At 46.6% G+C, this 27584-nt stretch overlaps 1 protein-coding gene across 4 annotated transcripts in view; it reads right to left on the bottom strand.

The window, feature by feature from the left end:
• PTK7 (protein tyrosine kinase 7 (inactive)) overlaps positions 1-27584 on the bottom strand; it is a 303844-nt gene that overhangs the window by 161115 nt on the left and 115145 nt on the right. For all 4 annotated transcript variants that reach the window (XM_029592810.1, XM_029592811.1, XM_029592812.1 and 1 more), the window contains exons 4-6: positions 16313-16503; positions 12941-13088; positions 9768-9898 (exon numbers count right to left, since the gene is read on the bottom strand). In XM_029592810.1, coding sequence (XP_029448670.1) covers positions 9768-9898; positions 12941-13088; positions 16313-16503 — 470 coding nt within the window. The remainder of the gene's footprint in view (positions 1-9767; positions 9899-12940; positions 13089-16312; positions 16504-27584) is intronic.

Below are 27584 nucleotides of genomic sequence, written 5' to 3'. Positions count from 1 at the left end.
TAGTGCTATTTTATACACTGTGCAGATCCTCTGCTAAGTGTGTGCCTGAAACTCAACCTTCGGCTAAGCCTAAAGAGCATTAGCTAAATCTAGAAATGTGTACAGGAAGAGGATGAGGACCCTGGGCAGAATGAGTGACAATGTGCAAGTCTTCCTCTCTTTCTGTGTTTTAGCAGCATCACTACCCCCATTTCTGCCTGCTATTTTGTGCTGCAGCACCACCATAAAACTTCATTTGCAACCACTCGAGCATTTTCTCTATTCCCAGTACAGCCCCAGCTGTTCCTGCAATAGACCTTAGCCAGAAGCCAAAGACCATGTCGCCATCGTGGGAGAGAAAGCATCAATCGTCTTCCTTTTGCTCTTGGTGGTAAGGAAAGAGAGAAGCAATTGTCCCCCTTCTTCTGGGAGGTGAGAAAGGAAAATTGGTTCTTACCTGCTAATCTTCGTTCCTGTAGTACCACGGATCAGTCCAGACTCCTGGGTTTTGCCTCCCTGCCAGCAGATGGAGACAGAGAAAGTTTCATTGATACTGTACATAACCCAGTGTGTGTGCCGCCTGCAGCTCCTCAGTATTGACCTGTACCCAAGCCAAGACAGTAGAAACACTAACCACGAATTACTATCCCCTGAATGAGCAGTGAGAAGTGGAAACTTAGAACAGATAAACTTGTCCCCATTTGAAAGACACAAAGGACCAAACAAAACCTGTAACATTCTTCAGATTAATTACAATAACAGATCGAGCGGACTCTCCAAAAACTCCCTTCCCCCAACTGGGCAGGAGTCTGGACTGATCCGTGGTACTACAGGAACGAACATTAGCAGGTAAGAACCAATTTTCCTTTCCCTGTACGTACCCGGATCAGTCCAGACTCCTGGGATGTACCAAAGCTTCCCTACATGGGCTGGGACTGTGAGACTCCCGCTTGCATTTATGCTCACTAAAGCCCACATGTTCTGGAGCCTGGACATCCAAACGATAATGCCTGGCAAAAGTGTGCAACGATTCCCAAGTAGCAGTCTTGCACTTGCTGACATTCAGCCCAGGACGCCGCCTGGGAACGAGCAGAATGAGTCCTTAAGCCCTCCAGTACTGGACGCCCCTAACAGATATCCGCAGAGCCAATAGTTTCCTTCAACCATCGCGCAATCGTGCCTTTTGATGCTTTATGCCCTTTCTTGGCACCACTTCACAGCACAAAAATGTGATCCGACAACCAGAAGCTGTTAGTAATTTTAAGATACCGCAACAACGCGTGCCTGACATCTAAAAACCGCAACTCTCTCGCATGAGACGCCCTAGCCTTCAGATTTGGGAAAGCTGGGAGCTCCACTGACTGATTTATGTGAAAAGATGAAACCACCTTCAGCAGAAAGGCTGGAACTCTCCAGAAAGAGACCTCCGAACCCTAAATTCTCAAGAAAGGCTCCGTACATGACAGGGCTTGAAGCTCTGAGATCTGTCGAGTGGAACAAATTGCCACCAAGAAAACTACCTTCAAAGTGAGATCTTTTATAATAGTCCTTTTAAGAGGCTCAAACGGCGCCAGACACAGGCCTTTTGTGCCCTTCCGTTCAGAAGCTGTGTCCCTCCTGGAGCCTTTCAGGCTCCAGGAGGGACACACTCCCCGGAGGAAACACACCACATCCGGATGTGCAGCCAGAGACACTCCCTGCACCTTGCCTTGAAGACAACCTAACGCTGCCACTTGAACTCTGAGGGAGTTAAAGGACAAACCCTTCACCAAACCCTTTTGCAAGAAGGCAAGAATATGTGCTCCGGAGGCTCACATAGGAACAACCCCCTGCTCCATGTACCAATCCTCAAAGGTTCTCCAGAACCTCACGTAAGACAAGGAGGTGGAAGACTGCTCATTTGCAAAAGGATAGAAATAACATCCTCAGAGTAACCTCTCTCTCAAGTGTTTTCTCTCAAAAGCCAAGCCATGAGTGAAAATATGGGACCTTGGTGCAGACACTTTGGCAGATGAGCGAGTCAACGGGCCATCCACCATCAGATTCACCAGATCTGCAAACCAAGCCCTCCGAGGCCACTCTGGAGCCACCAGAATCACGTCCTCAGGGTGAAGTTCCACATGCCATAAAATCTTGCCCACCAGCAGCCAAGGCAGAAACACATACAGTAGAATGTCTCGCGGCCAAGGAAGAACCAAGGCGTCGACTCCCTCTGCCCCACGCTCTCTTCTGCGTCTGAAGCAGCAGAGTGTCTTGGCAATCCATTGCGTTGCCATTAAATACATGCGGGGCTTGACCCCATCTGCAACAGATGAGAGCCATCACTTCCTCCAACAGCTCCCACTCCCCGGGATCCAGCATTTGACGGCTGCGAAAATCTGCTTGCATCTTGTCAATCCTGGCTGTGTGAGAAGCCGCCAGCAACACCAGATGCTGCTCTGGCCCAATGGTTTAGCTCCTAAGCTTCCTGAGCCACCGCTCGACTCTTGGTAACATCCTGCCGGTTGATATAAGCCACCGTTGTCGCATTGTCAGACATGATCATACAAGAGACTAAATGCTCAGTAGAATCTATATGGGTAGAAATCCCATGTGTGTTGGGTAAGAGTATAGTGATAGGAGTATACTACCATCCACCTGGACAAAATCATCAGTCAGATGATGAAATGCTTAGAGAAATCAGGGAAGCAAAGCAATTTGGCAGTGCAATAATAATGGGTGATTTCAATTACCCCAATATTGACTGGGTAAATCCAACATCAGGACTTGCTAGAGACATAAGGTTCCTGGATGTAATAAATGACTGCTTCATGGAGCCATTGGTTCAGGAACCAACAAGAGAGGGAGCTATTTTAGATTTAATTCTTAGTGGAACGCAGGATTTGGTGAGAGAGGTAACGGTGGTGAGGCCACTTGGCAACAGTGATCAGAACATGATCAAATTTAAACTAATAACTGGAAGGGGGACAATAAGTAAATCTGCAGCTATAACACTAAACTTTCAAAAGGGAAACTTTGATAAAATGAGGAAAATAGTTAGAAAAAAAACTGAAAGGTGCAGCTGCAAAGGTTAAAAGTGTTCAACAGGCATGGACATTGTTTAAAAATACAATCCTAGAGGGACAGTCCATATGTATTCCACACATTAAGAAAGGTGGAAGGAAGGCAAAACGATTACAGTCATAGTTAAAAGGTGAGGTGAAAGAGGCTATTTTAGCCAAAAAAAGTCTTTCAAAAATTGGAAGAAGGATCCATCTGAAGAAAATAGGATAAAGCATAAGCATTGTCAAGGTAAGTGTAAAACAATGATAAGACAGGCGAAGAGAGAATTTGAATTGAAGTTGGCCATAGAGGCAAAAGTTCATTAAAAAAACCCTTTTTTTAAATATATCCAAAGCAAGAAACCTGTGAGGGAGTTGGTTGGACCATTAGATGACAGAGGGGTTTAAAGGGGCTCTTAGGGAAGATAAGGTCATTGCAGAAAGACTAAATGAATTCTTTGCTTCTGTGTTTACTAATGAGGATGTTGGGGAAATACCAGTTCCGGAGATGGTTTTCAGGGGTGATGAGTCAGACGAACTGAACACAATCACTGTGAACCTGGAAGATGTAGTAAGCCAGATTAACAAACTAAAGAGTAGCAAATCACCTGGACCGGATGATATGCATCCTAGGGTATTGAAGGAACTCAAAAATGAAATTTCTGATCTATTAGTTAAAATTTGTAACCTATCATTAAAATTATCCATTGTACCTGAAGACTGGAGGGTGGCCAATATAACCCCAATATTTAAAAAGGTCTCCAGGGGCGATCCAGGTAACTATAGACCAGTGAGCCTGACTTCAGTGCTGGGAAAAATAGTGGAAACTATTCTCAAGATCAAAATCGTAGAGCATATAGAAAGACATGGTTCAATGGAACAAACTCAACATGGATTTACCCAAGGGAAGTCTTGCCTAACAAATCTGCTTCATTTTTTTGAAGGGGTTAATAAACATGTGGATAAAGGTGAACTGGTAGATGTCGTGTATTTGGATTTTCAGAAAGCGTTTGACAAAAGTCCCTCATGAGAGGCTTCTAAGAAAACTAAAAAGTCATGGGATAGGAGGCGATGTCCTTTTGTGGATTACAAACTGGTTAAAAGACAGGAAACAGAGAGTAGGATTAAATGGTCAATTTTCTCAGTGGAAAAGGGTAAAGAGTGGAGTGCCTCAGGGATCTGTACTTGGACCGGTGCTTTTCAATATATATGTATATAAATGATCTGGAAAGGAATATGACGAGTGAGGTTATCAAATCTGTGGATGATACAAAATTATTCAGCGTAGTTAAATCACAAGCAGATTGTGATACATTACAGGAGGACCTTGCAAGACTGGAAGATTGGGCATCCAAATGGCAGATGAAATTTAATGTGGACAAGTGCAAGGTGTTGCATATAGGGAAAAATAACCCTTGCTGTAGTTACACGATGTAAAGTTCTATATTAGGAGTTACCACCCAGGAAAAAGATCTACGCATCATTGTGGACAATACTGTAAAATCATCGGCTCAGTGTGCTGCAGCAGTCAAAAAAGCAAACAGAATGTTAGGAATTATTAGGAAAGGAATGGTTAATAAAACAGAAAATGTTATAATGCCTCTATAATCGGTCCATGGTGAGACCGCACCTGGAATACTGTGTACAATTCTGGTTGCCGCATCTCAAAAAAGATATAATTGCGATGGAGAAGGTACAGAGAAGGGCAACCAAAATGATAAAGGGGATGGAACAGCTCCCCTATGAGGAAAGGCTGAAAAGGTTAGGGCTGTTCAGCTTGGGCTGAGGGGGGATATGATAGAGGTCTTTAAGATCATGAGAGGTCTTGAACGAATAGATGTGAATCGGTTATTTACACTTTCGAATAATAGAAGGACTAGGGGGGCATTCTATGAAGTTAGCAAGTAGCACATTTAAGACTGATCGGAGAAAATTCTTTTTCACTCAACGCACAATAAAGCTCTGGAATTTGTTGCCAGAGGATGTGGTTAGTGTAGCTGGGTTCAAAAAAGGTTTGGATAAGTTCTTGGAGGAGAAGTCCATTAACAGCTATTAATCAAATTTACTTAGCGAATAGCCACTGCCATTAGCAATGGTTACATGGGATCTTCTTAGAGTTTGGGTAATACCAAGCTCTTGTGGCCTGGTTTGGCCTCTGTTGGAAACAGGATGCTGGGCTTGATGGACCCTTGGTCTGACCCAGCATGGCAATTTCTTATGTTCTTAAGATTCTGACGAACGGCCACGCAAAAGAGGAAGAAATACATTCATCGCCAACCGCACCACCCTCGTCTCTAAGCAATTGATAAACCATGATGCTTCTTCCTTTGACTAGAGGCTGTTCACCGATTGATCTTGGCAGACAACTCCCTAACTGGAGAAGCTGGCGTCAGTGGTAACCACTATCCACTCCAGAACTTCCAAGTCCACTACTCGTCACAAGTGGCTCCAACCAAGCCACCATGAGAGACTGGATCTGGCTAACTCCATAAGGGGCAGCGGAAGCTGAAACTGCTCCGACAACTGATCCCACCGGGAAAGTAACACCGCCTGCAGAGGCCTCATATGAGCAAATGCCCAAGGCACAAGTTCTAATATGGATGCCATGGAACCGAGAACCTGTTTGTAATTCCAGACCCTGGGTACCTGGCTCTCCAGCAATCTGCAAACTTGTGACTGCAACTTGATAATGTGTTCCTCTGTAAGAAAACCCTTTCCCAGCTTGATATTGAAGCATGCCCCCAGAAATTCCAACACTGAGATGGGATGGGATGGGATGACTCTTGGCCCAATTCACAAACCAGCCAAGTGATCAAAAGCGTTGCAGCACCTGATCCACCACTTGGCTGTGGTGGGATTCCGACTTCATCCGAATGAGCCAGTCATCCAGATACGGGTGCACCAGCACCCCCTCCTTCCCGAGGGCTGCTGCCACCACCACCATCACCTTGGTGAAAGTCCGCAGAGCGTCACTAGGCCGAACGGCAGGGTACAAAATTGAAAATGCATGCCGAGGACTTTGAACCTTAGAAATCTCTGATAGTCTGACTGATGCTTATGTGCAAGTATGCCTCGGTCAGATCCAGAGATGCCAAGAACTCCCCCATGTGCATTGCTGCAATGACTGAGCGGAGAGTTTCCATACCAAAACTAGGAACCTTGAGAGCTCTGTTTACTTTCTTCAAATCCAGAATTGGACGAAAAGTCCCTTCCTTTTTTGGGACCATGAAATAAATGGAGTAATGTCCCTTTCCTCATTCTTACAAGGGCAAGGGAACAACGGCTCCAAGCATCAATAGATGGTCGAGAGTCTGCTGCACCACCCATCTCTTTTCCACGGAGGTACAAGGAGAGACCATGAACAGGTCCCTTAGCGGACGAGCAAATTCTAAAGCGTAACCTTGTTCTTTCACGCTTAAGACACACTGGTCCGTAGTGATTTTGGCCCAATCTTCGTAAAAAAAGAGTCAACCGACCCCCCTATAACTGCAGAGGAGTGGACCAGCCTTGCTTCATTGTGAAGATTTGGCTCCAGAGCTTCCCTGGCCAGAGCCATCCCAGTTCAGCTTCCTGCCTCGAAAGGACTGATTTCAGGACTGCTGCCTCCCCGAGGTCTGTCTCTGGATTCCTCCCGAAGACCTTCCCTGCTGAAAATGTCTATTCTCTCGAAAACGAGAACATCTAGAAGAGGAACTCCTTGCCCCTCTAAGCTTGTCCTCAGGCAACGTGAACTTTATTCTCTCCCATGTGTTTTATCAGCTCCTCCAAATTCTCTCTAAAGAGCAGCTTTCCCTTAAAGAGCAACACTCCTAATTGAGACTTGGACGAAACATCTGCTGACCAGTTCTGCAAACAAAGAAGTCTCCTGGCTGAGACCACTGACATCATTGTCCTTGAGGAAGTCCTAATGAGGTCATACACTACATCAGCACCATAGGCTACCATGGTTTCCAGCTGCTCTGCCTCCTGGGAAGACATGGACTTGTCTGCCTGCAACTGTTGCATCCATCGCAGCCCAGCCTAAAGCATAAAACTGCTGCACACCGCAGCTTGTATACAGAGTGCAAACACCTCAAAACGTTTCTTCAGATGGACCTCGTGCTTCCTATCCTGCAGATCTTTTAAAGCCACTACATCAGCCACCAGGATATTCGTCTTCTTAGTCACACCTCACACTGAGACATCCTCCTTTGGGAATTGCAAGAGATCCAGAGGGTCCTTGGGCAAAAGATATAGCTTATCCATAGTCCTTCCAACATTCAAGCCAGTCTCCGGAGACTCCCACTCCCTGACCACCAACTTTTTAACGGACTTATGAAAAGGAAAAGCCTTCACTGGACCCTGTAAGCCATCCATGACCGGATCCACATTTTCCTGATCAGACTCTTCCTGCAGAATCTTTATTCCTAACTCTGCCAGGATAAAGGGAATCAGGGGTCTCAACTCTTACCTGTGGAACAGGAGCACAATCTTAGGATCGTCCCCCTCCACAGGAAGGCCATCCCCCTTTTCCCTCCTCCGGATCCTGCCCCCCGGGGAAGGATGCACATCAGGATAACCCGATCCTGCTGGCACCCTAACCTCAGAACCCTCCGAAAGATCGTCCATCTCGATACCTTGCCGAACCCTGGTAGCCCCCAAGCCCCTGAGATCCGGACAAGACAAAGCCTCAGGCTTGGAACCCTGCCACCCTGCAGCTTTCCGGGCCAAATAGGCCTTGTACAATAAAAATATAAAATCTGGTGAAAAATTGGAAGAATCCTCCGAAGCCTCTCCCAGGAGGTCATCTTCAACCTCCAAATGACCCTCCTCAGGCCCCTGGGCCTCCACGAGGCTCAGATCAGCAGAAGACAATGATGGAGGGAAATCCCCCTCTGTCCTCACGGCCTCTGTAGCAGCCACAAAGGAAGCCAAGATGGCCACCGTTTCCACGCTGACAGGGAACGGGTCAAACACTTCCCGCAGCACAGCCAGAGCTCTACCAGAACCACGTTACTGCTTAGACACCCCCCCCCCCTCCGCAAGTGATCCCAAACTGCCCTGTCCCCCAGAGAAGAAGCGGGAGCAGAGGCTGTTTCGGGAGAGCCACACGCACAACTCTCCACATGTTGCGAACTTGCTGCCACGTGGCATACCACCAGTCATCCACCCACGGGAGTCCGTTGCCTGAAGGAAAGAAATTATCGAAGCCGCGAAAACTGAGCCCCTTCCAGCGTCAGCCCTGCTCTGCCACCAAGCTGAAGGAAGGCAGGTAAAACTAACTCTGTTTGCATTATTCTTTTTTTCTTTTTTTAAACTTTTATCAATAAAAAAAATAGAAAGGAAACACTTCCCTGCGCTGAAGATGGCAGCAGGTTCCAATGTCCCTTCTGGAGAACAGGGAACTGGCTCCACCAGCTTTCAACCAGCGATTAAGGACTGAGTAAACTAAGGGTCCCCAACCCCCTTGCTTGCCAACCTCAGGACCAGGAGGGACAGCACCACCAGGACCCACCAAGCTCCTGGGAGGGAATCACCAACTTCTCCCATTTGTTTTTTTTTTGTTTTTTATTTTTTTTTACAGACTGCAGATTTTGCACCTCTACCATCTGCTAGAGTTGGAGAAATACTGAAGGACTGCAGGTGGCACACTAGATAATATGACAGCGTCAGTAAACCTTTCTCTGACTCCATCTGCTAGAGTCGGAGAAATACTGAAGGACTGCAGGTGGCACACTAGATAATATGACAGCGTCAGTAAACCTTTCTCTGACTCCATCTGCTAGAGTCGGAGAAATACTGAAGGACTGCAGGTGGCACTCTAGATAATATGACAGCGTCAGTAAACCTTTCTCTGACTCCATCTGCTAGAGTCGGAGAAATACTGAAGGACTGCAGGTGGCACACTAGATAATATGACAGCGGCAGTAAACCTTTCTCTGACTCCATCTGCTAGAGTCGGAGAAATACTGAAGGACTGCAGGTGGCACTAGATAATATGACAGCGTCAGCAAAACTTTCTCCGACTCCATCTGCTAGAGTCGGAGAAATAGTGAAGGACTGCAGGTAACACTAGCTAATATGACAGCGGCAGTAAAACTTTCTCTGACTCCATCTGCTAGAGTCGGAGAAATACTGAAGGACTGCAGGTGGCACTAGATAATATGACAGCGTCAGTAAAACTTTCTCTGACTCCATCTGCTAGAGTCGGAGAAATACTGAAGGACTGCAGGTGGCACTAGATAATATGACAGCGTCAGCAAAACTTTCTCTGACTCCATCTGCTAGAGTCGGAGAAATACTGAAGGACTGCAGGTGGCACTAGATAATATGACAGCAGCAGTAAAACTTTCTCTGACTCCATCTGCTAGAGTCGGAGAAATACTGAAGGACTGCAGGTGGCACTAGATAATATGACAGCGTCAGCAAAACTTTCTCTGACTCCATCTGCTAGAGTCGGAGAAATACTGAAGGACTGCAGGTGGCACTAGATAATATGACAGCAGCAGTAAAACTTTCTCTGACTCCATCTGCTAGAGTCGGAGAAATACTGAAGGACTGCAGGTGGCACTAGATAATATGACAGCGTCAGCAAAACTTTCTCTGACTCCATCTGCTAGAAGAAGAGAGGCAAAACCCAGGAGTCTGGACTGATCTGGGTGCATACAGGGAATAGCAACTGTCCCCTCCCCTCAAGGGGGGCGGGGGATACAGAGAGCAGTAATTATCACTCGAGTCTTTGGGGGGGTGCAGATTTTTCACTTTTACCTGCTAAGTGCAAAGTAGCCTCCAGCACAACGGGCTTGCCTCTCTGCCCATGCCCCTCACAGCGGTAGGTCCCAGCGTTCGCTGCTTTCACTTGAGTTATAAGTAAGGAACCATTAGAAAACAGAGTGAATCTGTGCACAGAAGAGAGCAGAGAGGAATTGAAAAGCAAGGCACAAAGAACAGCAGTGTTCACCCACGAATGTGAACCCCACACCCCCCTTCAGAACACGTCCCCACCCCCTCTCCAGACTGATGCGCCCGAGTGTAAAATCCATGACTGCTACCAAAGTGACACCCCCGAGTGTACAAACCACAAAGATGATCACCAGAGCCCTTTCCTCCCCACCCACCCACAAAGACCAACACTGCCCTTTCTCTTCCTCCTGTGTGGGGGTCCCATCCTTCTGTCTGGCTCTTATCCTGCAAGACTTCACTGGCCCCCTCTCCCATTATGCATCAGCTCTCTGCTTACTCCAACACCAGGCTTATTCATTGCCTCACGTCAGTGGGCTCCCTCCTTTTTATGAGTCATCCCATCTCATATTCTTCCCCTCCTGACTGCACCCCAGTCCCTTGGTCAGACCATGTTCTTATATCCTCCTCTCTGACAATTAATACACGCTCTAAACAACCACAACCCCATTCCACTATCCACTTCCGGAAATCATGCCCTTCTGACACCCTTATTGAACACTTATCTAAAGAATTCTCAAACTTGGACACAACCAACCCCAATGCAGCTATACTCTCTTGGCAGAACATCACGGAGAGTATAGCCAATAAACTATGCCCAGCAGTTGTAAAAACAATCAACCCGGATCAGAAAGCTAAACAACCTTGGTTTTTACCAGATCTTAAAAAGTCTAAACAAGACCTTAGACTTAAGGAACGCCAATGGCGCAAAGCACCCAGCCACACTACCTTATCCATCTACAAAGACCAGCTCCACCGATATAGAAACCTCATACTACGATCAAAAAAAATCTTCTTCGCTAGCAGAATCCATGAATTCCAATTCGACGCAAAGGCTCTATTCACATACGTTTCGCAACTCACGAAAACCAATGCTCCGGCTATACCAGAGGATGAGGCACAAAACAAAGCAGAAGAACTTGCTCTTTTCTTTCAAAAAAAAATAATAAACACCTTAGCACGGCTCCCCCCTAACTCCTCCACACTACAGTCTACGGCTGAAAAACAGACCAATATCGGAGCCAAATTTGATACCTTTGAACCCATCTCATCCAAGGAGATCGAATCCCTCCTAAAGAAACTGAAACCATCAAGCCATCCCTCAGACAATATACCTACTAAACTCCTCCTTCGTATCCCTGACACCATAGCCAGTCCCTTGGCAGACATCATAAACTGTACCTTATCTCAAGGAATTTATCCTGACTCTCTAAAATCAGCATCACTCAAACCTCTTCTGAAGAAACCCAACTTAGACACACAAGATCTCTCTAATTTCCGCCCAATCTCCAACCTTCCTTTTGTTGCAAAAATCACTGAAAAATTGGTCAATTCCCAACTATCAGATTTCCTAGACGATCACAATATCCTCTATCCTAATCAATACGGGTTTCGCAAATCCTACAGCACAGAAACCCTCCTCCTCTCCCTTACGGATCACATCATCTTAGGCCTAGACAAAGGTCAAGATTTTCTGTTAGCTTTGCTTGACATCTCGGCAGCTTTTGATACTGTGAATCACTCCACTTTGCTAAGCCGTCTCTCAGACATTGGTATTTCAGGCTCAGTTCACAGTTGGTTTAATTCATTCCTAAGCAACAGAACTTACAAAGTCAAAATTAACAACAAAGAATCATCCAGTATTAAATCTTCAGTAGGTGTTCCTCAAGGATCCTCCTTATCCCCCACCCTTTTTAACATCTACCTCCTCCCCCTCTGTCAATTGCTTACTAACCTAAGATTAACACATTATCTCTATGCAGACGATGTGCAGATTTTAATCCCCATAAAAGAATCACTATCAAAGACCCTCCTTTACTGGGAAAATTGCCTTCAATCCATTAACCAACTCCTCAACAATTTGAATTTAGTCCTAAATACGTCCAAAACCGAACTGCTCATTATTTCAACCGACCATCATGACTCCTCGCTTCAGCCCCCTCTTACAGCCCAAATTTCTCATGCTAGAGACCTCGGAGTAATCCTTGACAATCGCTTAAATTTAAAGAAACACATTAACAACACAACAAAGGAAGGCTTCTACAAACTGCAAGTCCTAAAAAAAGTCTTAAACCCCTACTGTTTTTCCATGACTTCAGGACTGTCCTCCAAGCCACGCTCTTTGCCAAGATTGACTACTGCAACACTCTTCTTCTGGGGCTTCCATTCTCATCCACAAAACCATTACAGATGCTCCAGAATGCAGCAGCTAGAGTCTTGTCCAATACAAACCGCAGAGATCACATCTCCCCCATCTTAAAGAACCTACATTGGCTGCCAATAAATTATCGAATCTTACACAAATCCCTTACCATAATCCACAAAACGATCCACAAGTAACTACCGTTGGACCTCCAATTCCCCCTCAAACTTCACTCCTCCTCCAGGCCCATCAGAGAATCATATAAAGGATCTCTCCATGTACCTCCTAACAAAACTTCACGCCACACCGCAACCAAAGAAAGAGCATTCTCTATAGCGGGACCCACTATTTGGAACAATTTACCTCCTGACCTCAGACAGGAACCCTGCCTACAAACATTTCGAAAAAGACTTAAAACCTGGCTATTCAGCCAAGCTTTCCCTTAATCTATTCAATTTCAGAACTCCACATCTCAAGCCTACTGGACAACTTACTTAGCGATACCCTTTTATCACAATGGTTATCCCTCTGTCCTTCTCTTTCTTCTTTTCCCAAGTTCGATCTCCTTATTATATGAAACTTTATTACCTCCTCTGATTATTTTACTGTTAAATGGCTGATAAGAATGTTTACCCCTTGTTACATGTAAACCGATTTGATATGACACCTGTCATGAAGGTCGGTATATAAAAGAATTAAATAAAATAAATCATTTCTAGCTAAGGGTCTTCCAATGTCAACTTACAGTTGGTCCCTCTTACAACAATGGCACAATAAATAGCTCCGGGGTAAAGGAGTAATCCAAAAATCTGCCAGTTTCCAGAAGCCTGATATGTACCTGGAATTGTTACTGATGCTGCTGCTTTCAAAGTACCACTTCTGTACAGGAGGCGGCATGGCTGTGAACTGACAGTGAAAGATGGCTTCCTCATTCTTATTCACAATCTGATTCCCGGGGATAAGCACAGGACGTGGAAACGTTTCATCTAAAAGGCAAGAAAAGGAGAAACTCAGAGAGAGAACCAAAGTAACCGAGTTGGACCAAGCCATGTCACAAGCATGATTTTCAGCTTTAAATACACCCCACGAAGACAGCGACCCTGCTTGAGAAGGCAGCAACAGAGACAACAGAAGAGAAAGAAGAGAAAGAGATCCTGTGTACAATGGACAGGCTGTAAAGCAGAGTTGTTTACCTGGACAGCAGCGGGATGTCAGTCCTCACACATGGGCGACATCATCTGATGGAGCCCGGCATGGAAAACCTATGTTAAAGTTTCTGGAACTTTGTCTGTGCACACTGAGCATACCCAGCATGCTCTATACCAGGCATCCACACGGGGTCCCTCTTCAGTCTTGTAACACAGAATTACAAGAGAACACCTGTTACAGGTAAGCAATGCTGCTTTCTCCTAGGACAAGCAGGATGGTAGTCTTTACACGTGGCTGAATCCCTATCTATAGGCTGCTCTCCAACAAGCACCAATGAGAGCCAAGATAAACAGATAAGTATGAGAAGAAAAAAAAAAGTGCGAAGCTTGCTGGGCAGACTGGATGGGCCGTTTGGTCTTCTTCTGCCATCATTTCTATGTTTCTATGGGCACAACAGTGCTGTTGGTAACAGGAGGGGAGACAGCCTGAACCCAAACAATCGGCCCTAGGCAGGGAGAGCTGGGTTCTATACCTCAAACAGGTTCCAAAGGACAGGCTGGCAGAACCTATTGTCACGTCAGCCATCCCCATCAGACAGTAATGAGATGTGAATGTGTGGAGAGAACTCCACGTTGCAGCCTTGCAGATCTCCTCCACAGAAACTGCTCACAAGTGGGCTACTGACGCTGCCATGGCTGTGACAGAATGAACCTTGACATGACTCCCAAGATGCAGTCCCAACAGGGCATAACAGAAGAAGATGCAATCTGCTAGCCAATTGGATAGTGTCTGTTTGGCAACAGCAACTCTCTACTATTCCTATTGCTTGTTGACATATCACATCGCAACTCAGTTGTCTGTTTCCATCAGGACAATTTTGTTGGACAGCCAATCTCTGAAAGCCCATAGTGCATAGATGACTGCCCGGAGATCCAGGAAGTTAATCTGACACCATGCTTCCTGAGCGGACCATAGGCCCTGGTTATGGAGCCCCTCTACATGAGCTTCCCACCCCAAGGTGGATGCATCTGTGGTTAGGACAATTTGGGTAGGGGGATTTTGGAAAGATATTCCCAGTTCCAAATTCGAGAACCTGCCACCAGGACAAAGAGTCCTGGAAAGATGAAGTGACTCAGATGCAAGCCTGGAGGCTCTGCGTGGCCTGGTGCCACTGCAACCTCAGGGTCCATTGGGCTCTGCGCATGTGTAAGCGTGCCAAGGGAGTAACAGATGGTTGCGGCCACATGGCCCAACAGTCTCAACATGTGTCAAGCTGAAACCTGCTGGTTCTGTTGAATCACCGCCACTATGGACACCAAGATGACTGCCTTGGATTGCGGCAGGAAGGTTCTTGCCTGAGCCATGTCTAGCAGGGCTCCTATGAAGTCCAATTGAGGTGATGGACTGAGATGGGACTTTGGGTAGTTGATGACGAATCCTAGTGAATCCAACACCAGGTTGGTCAAGCACAAGGACCAATCGGCCCCTGTCTGAGAGGTGCTCTTGACCAGTCAATTGTCCAAGTAAGGGAAAACATGCACTCCCAGTCTGCGGATGTGCACCCCCACCACAGCCAGACATTTTGTAAAGACACATGGGGCCGACACTAGCTCAAATGGCAACACTCTGTCCTGGAACGTCTGTTTTCCCACCACAAATCGGAGATACTTCCAGTGAACTGGAAAGATCTTGATGTGAGTGCATACTTTCTTTAAATTGAGAGAGCATAGCCAGTCCCCTTTTTGCAGGAGGAGGAATAAGGGTGCCCAGGGAAACCATCTTAAACTTTTCTTTTTTGAGAAACTTATTCAAGGCCCTCAGGACTAGGATGGGACAAAATCCCCCTGTTCTCTTTGGAATCAGGAAGTACCGGGAGCAGAATCCCTGCCCTCTTTGCCTTGGTGGGACAGGTTCGACTGCTCTGGCCATTAAGAGGGCAGAGAGCTCCCGTAACAGTACCTCCTGATGCGCTATTGGCCTCGAAAATGGGCACGGAGGGCAATTTGGAGGGACACCCAATATGTTCAATTGGTACCCTTGACAGACAATGGACAGAACCCACTGGTCCAAGGTTATACTGGGCCACTGATTCACAAAGAACTGTAGCCTGCCCACGACATTAGGGAGATGGGCGAGTACAGGTGGCTGGCTCATGCTCCCTACAATCTAGTCAAAACCCATCTCAGCATTTGACTGGGGCTTGGGAACTCTCTGCTGCCTGGAATGGCTATGGGAGCTCACCCTCTGCGAACAGGAAGGCAGCAGGCTCTGGTCGTCCTCTGCAGGGGAGTGAGCCGGGACCCCCGGTATCAACCCTGACTGGTGCTAAGGAGCTGTGGGCTGAAGAAGGCTCCCTGACCCTTAGCCCCTCTGCCTCAAATACCAGGAGGAATAGTCCGCCCGGGACCTAACTACCCCACCTGGGAGACCGTAGAGAACTTGAAACTTCTATTTTATTTATTTTTTCCCTATCTTCCAGACTGCAGGTTTTGCACCTCGTCATAAGTGGCAGTGGCAGTCAAAACTTCTCTGCCTCCTCCTGTTGGAGGGGAGGCAAAACCCAGGAGTTTGGACTGATCTGGGTACATACAGGGAAAGCTGTTTTAAGTGCAAAAGATACTTGAAGAGCAGAACTCCAAAAACCGTGAGGCAATTATGACCGTAGGAAAAAAAAGAGAATGAAGGGGGGCCTCACTGGACGCGCAGATAGTGGCATGCTGGGCATGCCCAGTAGGTGCCAGTCAAAGTTCTTGAAACTTTGACAAACGTTTTCCGTGCTGGGCTGCATCTGATGATGTCACCCATCTGTGAGAACTACCATCCTGCTTGTCCTAGGAGAAAATGCATAATCCATTCCATTAATTTACTCATTGCTAAGATCAGCCTGTAGCTCTCAGCCTCTCTCACTTCCAATTCTGTGAATAGGAACCACATAAGTAGAAGTAAGCAAGAGGTTGGGAATTATAGGTTTGTTAGTCTGATCCTTTGCCATTCTCCCCATAGTTTTACCCTTCATCTAACCTCTTACCACCATCTATTGACCCCTCCTTCCCTAACTTACCGATTATATTAAGTGTGAAATTAGCATTGCTGCAGACAAGGCCCATGGCATTACGGGCACAGCAATAATATATGCCATTGTCCTCAGGGCTTGCACTCCTCAGGGTTAACGTGCGTTCCTTATTGCTGATAGAATAGTTGATTCCATCATCTGTAATCTGCAAGCCATCCCGGAACCACTGACAGGCTGGACTACAGGAGAAAGGGAGAAAAATTATACATAAAATTATAAATGGAGATACCAGTACAGAAGAGAGGGAGGAAGAGACTACAGCTCTCCAGGAAGAAGCCAGTACAGAAGAGAAAGCAGAAGAGACTACAGCTCTCCAGGAAGAAGCCAGTACAGAAGAGATTGGATAAGTTCTTGGAGGAGAAGTCCATTACCTGCTATTAATTAAGTTGACTTAGAAAATAGCCACTGCTATTACTAGCAACAGTAACATGGAATAGACTTAGTTTTTGGGTACTTGCCAGGTTCTTATGGCCTGGATTGGCCACTGTTGGAAACAGGCTGCTGGGCTTGATGGACCCTTGGTCTGACCCAGTATGGCATGTTCTTATGTTTCAGGTATTTCACTATGTCTTATCTATCTCCCCTATCTCGCCTTTCCTCTAGGGTGTACATGTTTAGATCTTTGAGTCTATCTTCATCTGCTTTAAAACGAAGGTCACTGACCATGTTAGTAGCCTCCCTCTGGACTTGACTCCATCCTGTTTATGTCCTTTTGAAGGTGCAGTCTCCAGAATTGTATTCAGTATTCCAAGTGAGGCCTCACCAGGGACCTATACAGGGGCAATATCTCCTCCCTTTTTCTCCTGACCATTCCTCTCCCTATGCAGCCAAGCATCTTTCTGGCGTTTTTTCATTGTTTTATCCTGGGTAATTGCCAGGTTATTGTGGTCTGGTTTGGCCTCTGTTGGACCATTGGTCTGACCCAGCATGGCAATTTCTTATGTTCAGCTGTTTGGCCACCTTAAGATCATCAGATACAATCACCCCCAGATCCTGCGCCTCTTTCATGTTTAGAAGAATGTTACCTCCAATACTATACCTCTTCCTTGGGTTTTTGCAATAATCTGCATTTTTTTCAGCATTAAATCTTAGCTTCCAGACCCTAGACCATTCCTCAAGCTTTGCTATATCCTTCCTCATGTTTTCCACATCTTTCTGGCAGAAGGATTGTCGACAAAAAGACATTTTCCCCGACAATCCTTTTGCTATGTAGCTCACAAAAATTTTGAAAAGAACTGGTTGCAGGACCGGTCCCCGAGGCCCACCACTAATAACACTCCCTCACCTCAGAGTAAAGCCCATTTACCACTATCTTCTGTCATCTCCCACACAGGCAGTTTCTAACCCAGTTCCTCACTATAGGTCCCATTCCAACAGTGCTCAATTTATTTATACGTTATCTATATGGAACCATATCAAAGGCCTTACTGAAACCCATGTACACTGCATCTAGCACTCTCCCTTTATCCAACTCTCTGGTCATCCAATCAAAGAAATTGATCAGATTCCTCTGACAAGATCCACCTCTGGTAAAACCCTGCTGCCTCGGATCTTGCGGTCATTTGCTTACCACCGGCCTGTTTCATCATACACATCTCCTCCTTACTTCCACTTCTATGAACAGGAACCACACCCCATCTTGTCCCCCCTTCCCATTTTACTGTATTTACTATTTTTCATTCTATTTGAATTTTTGATTCTTTACTAGTTTCTCTTAGCTTTTGCAGATATCGTCGCCTGTCTTCCTCTTTCCGTGATCTCTTGTAGTTTATAACCTTTTCTCCCTCACTTTTTCAGTCACTTCCTTAGAAAAACATAGCGGCCTCTTTTCCCTCTTTTCGATATTTACTTTAACAAAAACTTTAGTCGCCCTTAGAACTCCTTTTAGTTTTGCTCACTGTTCTTCTACTTCCCCTAGATTTTCCCATCCAGCTAAATGACGGCAGAAGACAATCAATAGGCCCATCCAGTCTGCCCAGCTAGCTCTCACACTTATTTTCTCATACTTATCTTTTACTCCGACCGCTGAGTTCAGGGCACTTGTTGGTAGCTTTTTTATTCTAATTTCCTTCCACCCCCGCCACTGATGCAGAGAGCAGTGTTGGAGCTGTATCAAAGTGAAGTATAAGCGGGGGGCAAGATGGCCACCTGATAGGAGGCGGAGGAAAGAGGCTCCCGTCGTCATATACCTAAAAATTTTTATACTGAAAAAAAATGCCTCATAATAAACTGAAGGGTCGAGTTAGGGGAGCCCTGTCTGGCTTACCCAGCTCCAGTGACGAATTGTGGGGTTCTTCCCCGAAGGAGCGCCGCGAATGCCGGAGGGGCTGATCGCTGAGGGAACTGCTGAGGAGCGAACGCAGTCCCCTCTGACCCTGGAAGTGACTCTTAGCCCCGGTGAGCCGATTAAACCGGCACACCCCGCACAACCTGTGGCGTCCCTGATAACAGGGACCAGAAGTGATTTTCATCTGGCCCGGCTGGAAAATGAGTGCGGGGATGAAGAGGGAACCCCGCGGAGAGGAGAAGATCTGTTTGTGCAGAAGTCTGGCCCACATGGAGTAGACAGCCAGATGAGACCCGTGGAGGTGACAACAATGGGCATTGAGATGCCGGGAGCCTCAGGGGAGGTGAGAGAGGAACAGTCGGACCCTGCGTTTGTGAGTATTGCGCTTGGCCAACCTGAGCAAATTTCCTTAGATAACGTGTGGTCCGCACTGAAGGCAATTGAAGCCAGGCTAAAAACTTTAACAGCTACAACTCTGGAAACCATGAATCAGACAATGATAAATAATTCGTTGATTACTACTTTTAAATCTAAGATAGAAAATCATGAGCAAAGAATAATGCAAATTGAAAATGTTCAAAAGAACATTATAAAGTCAGACTTGGTTTTGGAAAAGAAAATGGAGAAAGTGGAAAATTCTTTGAGGATACTCAATTTGAGAGTCATAAACTTCCCTATCATTAGAACTATTTCACCACTTGACTTGTTTAAAACCTATATGAAGAAAGTTTTGAAAATACCAGAAACTCACCTACCAGTTTGTACAAAGATCTACTATTTGGCTCAAAGAAGTGGTTTGAGAGAAGAAGAGCAGCGGAATACATTAGATATCTCGGAGTTACTTGAACTATCAATAGACTCTGAAATTCGGGAAAGAAAATCTATGTTGCTGTCCTTTGCCTTTATTACTGACCATAATAATGTTTTGAAGCTATTTCTTAGAAACAGGTTAATAAAGTTTTATGGGGCACAAATATGGATTTATCCCGATATAGTAAAAAGTACACAAGATTGTAGAAAGCAATTTCTTATTATGAGGGAGAGGGTACTAAGTTAAGGGGCCCGTTTTGTATTGAAATATCCAAGTAAGTGTTGTGTCAGATTTATGGATAATAACTACGTGTTTTTTGAACCGGAACAGCTCAGGGATTTTCTGACTGGTCACTCACATAGTACCCCAAGAGATGAATCAACATAAAGGAAACCAGGTGCTCCTTCCTATCAGTTACTTTGTTAGCTCGCTATTTTCTTTAAAATTCGCTCTTATTTCCTTTGCCCCCTGTATTGCTTATATTTAGGTATATATATTCTGAAAAAAGTAAAATGCTTTGATATATTATATTGGAAAAAAGATTATATTTGGAAATATGCACCATGTTCTAAATTGCAGATTGCATGTAATATGTAAATTTTCAAAGTTTAAAAAAAAATAAAAAAGTGAAGTATAAGGCTTAATGTTTGAGGGTAGTATCCGTCATATCAAGCAAGTTACCCCAATGTTTGTATACTCATACTGCTCAGATCAATGCCTTGTTAGATGTTGACTGGATGTAAATCCTATTTCTTCATTCCCGCCCCCTGCCATTGAAGCAGTGAACTGCACTGGATATGAATTCAAATGAAGTACCAGGCTTAATTTGTTAGGGGTAGTAACCGCCGCAATAAGCAAGCTACTCCCACGCTTATTTAAGAACATAAGAAATTGCCATGCTGGGTCAGACCAAGGGGTCATAAAGCCCAGCATCCTGTTTCCAACAGAGGCCAAACGAACCTGGCAAGTACCCAAACACCAAGATCATCCCATGCTACTGATGCAATTAATAGCAGTGGCTATTCCCTAAGTAAACTTGATTAATAGCAGTTAATGGACTTCTCCTCCAAGAACTTATCCAAACCTTTTTTGAACCCGGCTACACTAACTGCACTAACCACATCCTCTGGCAACAAATTCCAGAGCTTTATTGTGCGTTGAGTGAAAAAGAATTTTCTCTGAATAATCTTAAATGTGCTACTTGCTAACTTCATGGAGTGCCCCCTAGTCCTTCTATTATTCAAAAGTGAAAATAACCGAGTCACATCTACTCGTTCAAGACCTCTCATGATCTTAAACACCTTTATCATAGCCCCCCTCAGCTGTCTCTTCTCCAAGTTGAACAGCCCTAACCTCTTCAGTCTTTCCTCATAGGGGAGCTGTTCCATCCCCTTTAGTGTAAAACATTTTTATTAAACATACACAATTTGAGCAGACAAAATGTACCTGAGATGCAGTTTTTCTTATACATCCCCGATCACATGCACACACTTCACGAGAAAGAATGCCAGCTCTCCCCCTCTTCCCCCATACCTAATCCCCAAAGGATACCCCTCTCCCCCCAACCCCAATATCACCGTCTATAGTTCCTCGTCCAAGTACTCCCACTGGATATCCACGGGCAGTGGGGCCCAGCAAGGTACATTCAGAGATTAGTCATTCAGTACCAGGCTTCTGGCATAATGTGACAGCGCCTGCAGATACGCATCCCAGATTTGTAGGAACTGACGTCAGCGTGATGGGGACGATTTCGAAGCCAAATTGTCCATATGCATCATGCGATGGAGGTGTAGGTGCCATGTCCAAAAGGATGGAGGGGTCAGCTCCTGCCACTTGAGTAAAATAACCTTCTTCCCCACCGCACCAGCTTTCTTAAGAAACAAATGTAGACCCATACCCCGAACGAGCGGACGGGGAATGCAATCAAATAAGAGCATATAAGGGGAAAGGGGGAGATGGAGATTCAAAAGCCACCGCAAATACCCCACAATCTTCCCCCAATACCGCTGAATAACTGGACAGGCCCAGAAAGCATGTGACAGGGTTCCTATGGAAGTATGACAGCGTAAACAGGTCGCTGTCGGGACCAATTTAGCACAAAAGGCTATTTGCGGTGACACAGGCTCGCCTCAGGAATTTGAATTGCATTTCCCTAAAATACATATTACCTGTGAGTTTAGGCAAGTTCTTCATACATGCAGCAAAGGCTGCTACAGGCACTGTGAAAACCTCATCCCGACTCCAACGTTCTACTGATGTCAGGTACATGTCCTGAGCCAGACCACGAAGCAACCCCTGATAATACACCAATAAGGCAGATGTACGCTGACATTCAAGCTGTAGAAACTTAAGGGCCTGAAAGTGTGTCGACGTCTTAGTGGAGTGGGGTAAAGAATGTACATAATGACGTATTTGCAAAAACCCAAACACTTGCCCATTGGTTAATCCATAAATGCCCTGTAGCTCGGCAAAGGAAAGCAAACTACCCGTGTCATCTAAGACATGGCCCAACTGGGTTATACCTTTCTGTCTCCATTCCCGAAAACTGAGGGTGTGTGAGCCCGGGGGAAACTCAGGTTGCCCATTGTGGGTAAAAGATTTGCTCAGAGTGGCGGAAACCCCAGCTGGTGAGTCAGGAACTGCCAAGCCTTCCGAATAGGCGCAATTAATGGGTCATGTAAGAGCACACTCAGGAGAGCCTGCCCAGGGCCTAGAAGAACAAATTTAAGATCCAAAGGGGCCACCAAAGTGCTCTCTGCCAGGATGTTGACAAAAATGGAGTCCCCCAAAATCCAATCACAGGCCACCTGTAGGTTAGCTGCGATATTGTAACGAAGGTCTGGCACACCCATCCCGCCGGCCCCCCACTCCAGCTTTAACCACAGTAAGGGAATCCTAGCCTTCCTACCCCTACCCCCCCCCCCCCAAAACAAAAAGCGCAACAATCGATCAAGAGCCCCCAGGTCGCGGCGCTTAAGAGATAGCGGGAAATTCTGCAATACAAACAGCCACTTGGGCAGAAGTATCATTTTAAACAGATTGATACGCCCCCCAAGAGACAAGGGAAGATCCCGCCATGTACATAAGTTTGTCCTGTGTGTGTTTAAGTAAGCCCGAAATATTGAAAGCATAAATGGCCTCCAAATCAGTGGATAGATGTATCCCAAGATATTTAAATGGAGTCACTTGCCCACTTCAGGGGAAAAGGACCACCCCAGTGCTCCCACAGCATAACAGGAAAGGCCAGCGCCTCCAACTTGTCCCAATTAATTCTTAAGCCCGAAAATGTGCCAAAATCTGTGACCAGGTCGAGAAGAGCGGGTAAGGACCGTTGCGGGACAGTGAGAAAAATTAAAACATCGTCAGCGAAGGCAGCATACTTAAATATCTCGCGCTGTATCCCAGAGTGAAACTGCACGCCGCGGATGATGGGTGACGCCTGTATAGCCAGTAACATAGGTTCTAGTGTGAGCAGAAACAAGAAGGGGACAACGGACATCCCTGTCGAGTGCCACGCAAGACTGGGGAACACTCTCCATTAATCAAAATCGAGGCAACAGGGTCATGATAAAGTAATTGAATGCCCTGGTAGAAAAAACCACCGAACCCCATTAAACTAAGCAACTGTAACATATATCCCCACTCCCCTGTCAAAGGCCTTTTCTGCATCTAGACTTACCATAAGACATGGAATATCCGCTCGCTTACAGAGCGCCATTGCAGCCGTGACCCGCCGAATGTTGGTGAGGGCACATCGTCGCTTAACAAAGCCCACCTGACCTGGCTGAATCAGGTGCGATAAAATGCCCCCCAATCGCGTAGCCAGTATCTTGGCCAACAGTTTATGGTCAACATTTAACAAGGAAATAGGACGATAAGAGGCTGGCAGTAAGGGATCCCGCCCCGGCTTTGGAATCAGTGTCACATGCGCTATATTCCCATGGGCAGGAAAGGTCCCCTGCTCTATCAGGGCATTAAACACTAAAGGGAGAAGACCTACAAGGGGTTCCAGCAGGCACTTGTAAAACTCTGAGCTGTAGCCATCTGGGCCCTTCAATTTCTTGGCGCCTTGAATAGCTAGCCGTACTTCCTCAGCCGTTATTTGCTCATTCAAGTACCTACTTTGCGCCAAGGTGATGTAGGGGAGATTCAGCTTCTCACAGAAGGCATCCCAATTCCCGGCATGCCAACCTTCAGACTGATAAAGTGAGGAATAATATGCATGAAAAGACTCCAAGATGGCCAAAGTAGTGTTAACCACTCGGCCTCCAGTTGACTTAATCGCCAGAATATGACGTGATCCCCTCACAGACTTAACCAAATTAGCTATTTTCCCAGATTTATTCCCGTATCTATACAGCTGGAACTGATAATATTGGACACTCTTTTTAGCCCATTGGTGTAAAAGAGAATTAATTGTCATTTGCAAGGAGATAAATGATGCGTGATGAGAGGAAGAATGAGAACTAAGCAAACCCCTTATAGCTTTTTGAAGTCGTGCACTCAGTAACAAAAGCAGTTTGTCCAAGGATTTCCTTCGGTGGGCTAAGTAAGAAATAATGTCTCCTCTCAGAACCACCTTAGCTGTGTGCCAAAACAAAATGGGATCCCCACTATGCTGGGTGTTTAATGTTGCAAAATCCACCCACCGCTCCTTCAAAAACTCCTGAAAAGAGGCATCGTCCACTAGAAAATAAGGATAGCGCCATTGCCTCCGTGTGGGATTGGTATGCACCCCCATTAATTCTAGCCAAACCGGAGCATGATCAGAGAGAATAATATCCCCAATCCTGGCCGCAGCGACCTGGGTAAAATAATGCACGCTAATCAAAAAATAATCAAGGCAAGACTGCGTCGCATGCACCCTAGAGAGATAAGTAAAATCCTTCTCAAAAGGGGTACAGAGTCCTCCAGGAATCCACTAAATGCAGGGCTGATTCCAAAAGTCAGATCCCCTTACTTGGAACACCGGGGTTAGAGGCCGTTGAAGACCTATCCCACCCAGGGTCTCTCAGGGCATTAAAATCCCCTCCTACTACCACCACCTGGGCAATGTAGGGGAGTAGTAGCTTATGCAGCTCCTGGAAAAAAGGGGCTTGATGGGTGTTTGGTGCATATACACAGCAGAGCAAAATAGGGACTTGGTGAAGCTCAACCACTAAAATCAAATACCGACCCTGAGGATCTTTGATTTCCGTCAGGACTTTAAGTGGGAGATTTTTCCGAATTAATATGGCCACCCCTGCGGACTTAGAGCTACCAATCGCAAAATGTACCGCGCCCGCCCACCCACGTCGTAATTTGGCGTGCTCAACATCAGTCAAATGAGTTTCCTGTAGGAAAGCCAAGTCAATGGCCTTCCTTCTCAGGGCCTGCAGAATCTTAGATCGTTTAATGGGGGAATTAATCCCACAAACATTCCAGGAAAATATTGAGGTGCCGCTGCTACCCATCCACCACAACCAACCATGAGAACTGACCAAGACATTGACATTTCAAGAAGAGGGATGGCCGCCCCAGCATAGACCAACCCTCAGGCATTGGAACTCCCACCACCCGTGGACAAAGGACAAACAGGTGACCAAACAACCTCCCATCCCCCACTGTCCCACTTCACCCCCTTTCCCACCCCCCATATTCCCAACCCCCCTTCCCCAACTCCTGCCCATTGCGTCCCTCCAACCTGCACCCCCTACCACCCCCCGAACCCCCTACCATTAGAGTATTCATACTAACCCCCCTCCTAATGAAATCACTAGAGACACTAGAGGCTCAGACCCCCCCCCCCCCCCAACTTCCTTTTTCAGCATAAAAATACATGACATTAAACTGTAAGGAACACAGAAAGGAACACAACATAATGTCACATCATATACTGGATGAATGCACAGAGCTGGAGATAATACAGACAACAGTAAACATGCATCAAGGCAAAAACAGCACTGAAAGCCTCCAACCCGGTAAAACATGCAGTTCAGGCATTACAGCGTCGCAAGGCCTCTCACATCACCGGTGTCCAAACCAGGGGCGTACCCAAGGGACGGGCAAGCACCGAGAACCGACGTCCACTCCACGTGACTGGCAAACCAGGCAAACAACAGGCAACCAACAGCAAAAAGAACCATCAAACTTGGCTGATCAGCATAAATCAGGGCTTTGCTCCGGCTCCTGCAGCAGGTGTATCCAGCGACGCAATATAGGCACGTAGCTCTCTGACCTCCGAAAACCAGCTGGGACCTCCCAGTGTGGAGACGCGAACTTTGGCCGGATATATTAAGATGGCACGCTGGCCCAGGTTACGCAGCTGAGCACAGTAGGGCGAAAGCACGCGGCGCTGAGCGGATAAAGCAGCGGAAAAGTCCTGGAAGATTAAAATTTTCTTGCCGAACAGCAAGGACTTCCCGCCACGCACTGCCTTCAAAATGTCCGCCTTATGGGCAAAATTTAAGATCTTGGCAATGATGACTCTTGGTCTGTCTTGCTGTGCCCGCTTCTGGCCTAACCAATGGGCCCACTCAATATGTAGAGGGCTGCGCGCCATGGAAAGATGGAGCTCCTGTGACATCTAGCGACTCCGGTAACCCAACAAACCGGAGATTTGATCGTCGGGATCTGTTTTCAGGTCCTCTAACCTATCGGTATGTTGCGCAATCGCTGTTTGCAGCCTAGTTAGCTCAGACCGTGTGGTCTGGAGGCCATCTTCCGTTTCAGAGACTCGCTGCTCCAACTCTGCAAACCGCGTTTCATATCCAGCGATGGATGCCGTAAGATCTGAGATTTGGTGAGAAAGTTTTTTACATTCGGGCTCCAGGGCCGCTACCACCGCGGCTCTGATATCCGCCCAATTTGACGGCACTGGTGAATCTGCCACTCCGATGTCATCAGGCATAGCGTCGGCAGGCTTGGTTTTGTCCTTTTCCTTCTCCCTTTCTTTCTTTGCAGTCCTCGTAAACATTTTCATCAGCAGGGACCTCTTGAAGGCTAGAGAACCAAGATGTGGCTTTCTGGGCCCTGAATAAAGGTTTGGGCTGCCCTAGATGGGGTTGGATGGTTTAGCAGGGAACCAGCAAAGGAGAACTACATCCGCTCCCCTGCACAGCGTCACGTGATGTTCCATCCCCTTTATCATTTTGGTTGCCCTTCTCTGTACCTTTGTTTACCCCAGGGGTCGGGAACCCATGGCTCGCGAGCCAGATATGGCTCTTTTGAGGGCTGCATCTGGCTCGCAGACAGTCGCCACACTTTCCCGCTGACCCAGCTGCTCCCCGGTCCTCCTCCGCCCGGGCTTAAAATGCTGTCAGCCCGGGCGGAACGCAGCAGGACAGCTGGAGTCAGCGGCACCAGCGTGCTCTCTTCTTCCCGCCCCCCCGTGGCCCGGAAGAGGAAGTGGAGAGTATCGGGTGCATGCGCGGCAAGAAGAGGCACTCTCTCTCACCCCCACCCCGGGAACTCGCAGCAGCAGCAGCCTCCTCCCAACGCTAACCTCTTCATTTTCAGCCCTCGCGGAGGCGGAGTCCCATCGGCCGCGGTTGAACCTCTTCATTTTCCTCCGAGCCGCACTTCAGTCTTCTTTTCTTCGGGCCGATGCCGAGCGCACTAGCGTGGCCTCTTCTTGCCGCGCAGGCACCCGATACTCTCCACTTCCTCTTCCGGGCCGTGGGGGGGGCCTGTGTGTGTGTGTGTGTGTGTGTGTGTGTGTGTGTGTGTGTGTGAGAGATTGCATGTATGTGAATGATTGAGAGCCTGTACATGTGAAAGAGAGTATGTCTGTGATTGAGAGCCTGCCTGTGAGAGAGAGAGAGCATGAATGTAAGTTTACCATTGGGAACCTGTATGTGTAAGTTTGTGATTGAAAACCTGTTTGTGTGAAAGAGTATGTGTGTATGATTGAGATCCTTTGTGTGTGAGAGAAATCATGTGTATGTATGATTAAGAGCCTGGGTGTATAAGTAAGAGAGAGATCATGTGTGTCTGTGTGTGATTGAGAGCTGATTTAGGTGAGGGAGCATGTGAGTATGTGATTGAGAGCCTGTGTGTAAATGAGAGAGAGGACATGTTTGTAAGCATGTGAATGAGAGTCTGTGTGTGAGAGAAAAAGACAGCATGTATTTATGTGATTGAAAGCCTGTGTGTGTGTGTAAGCGTGAAAAGATAGACAGCAT

The sequence above is a fragment of the Rhinatrema bivittatum genome, chromosome 3 (assembly GCF_901001135.1).
Source record: "Rhinatrema bivittatum chromosome 3, aRhiBiv1.1, whole genome shotgun sequence".
NCBI lineage: Eukaryota > Metazoa > Chordata > Amphibia > Gymnophiona > Rhinatrematidae > Rhinatrema > Rhinatrema bivittatum.
The sequence above is the reverse complement of the archived record's forward strand: the minus strand, read 5'-3'. Positions and strand labels throughout refer to the sequence as shown.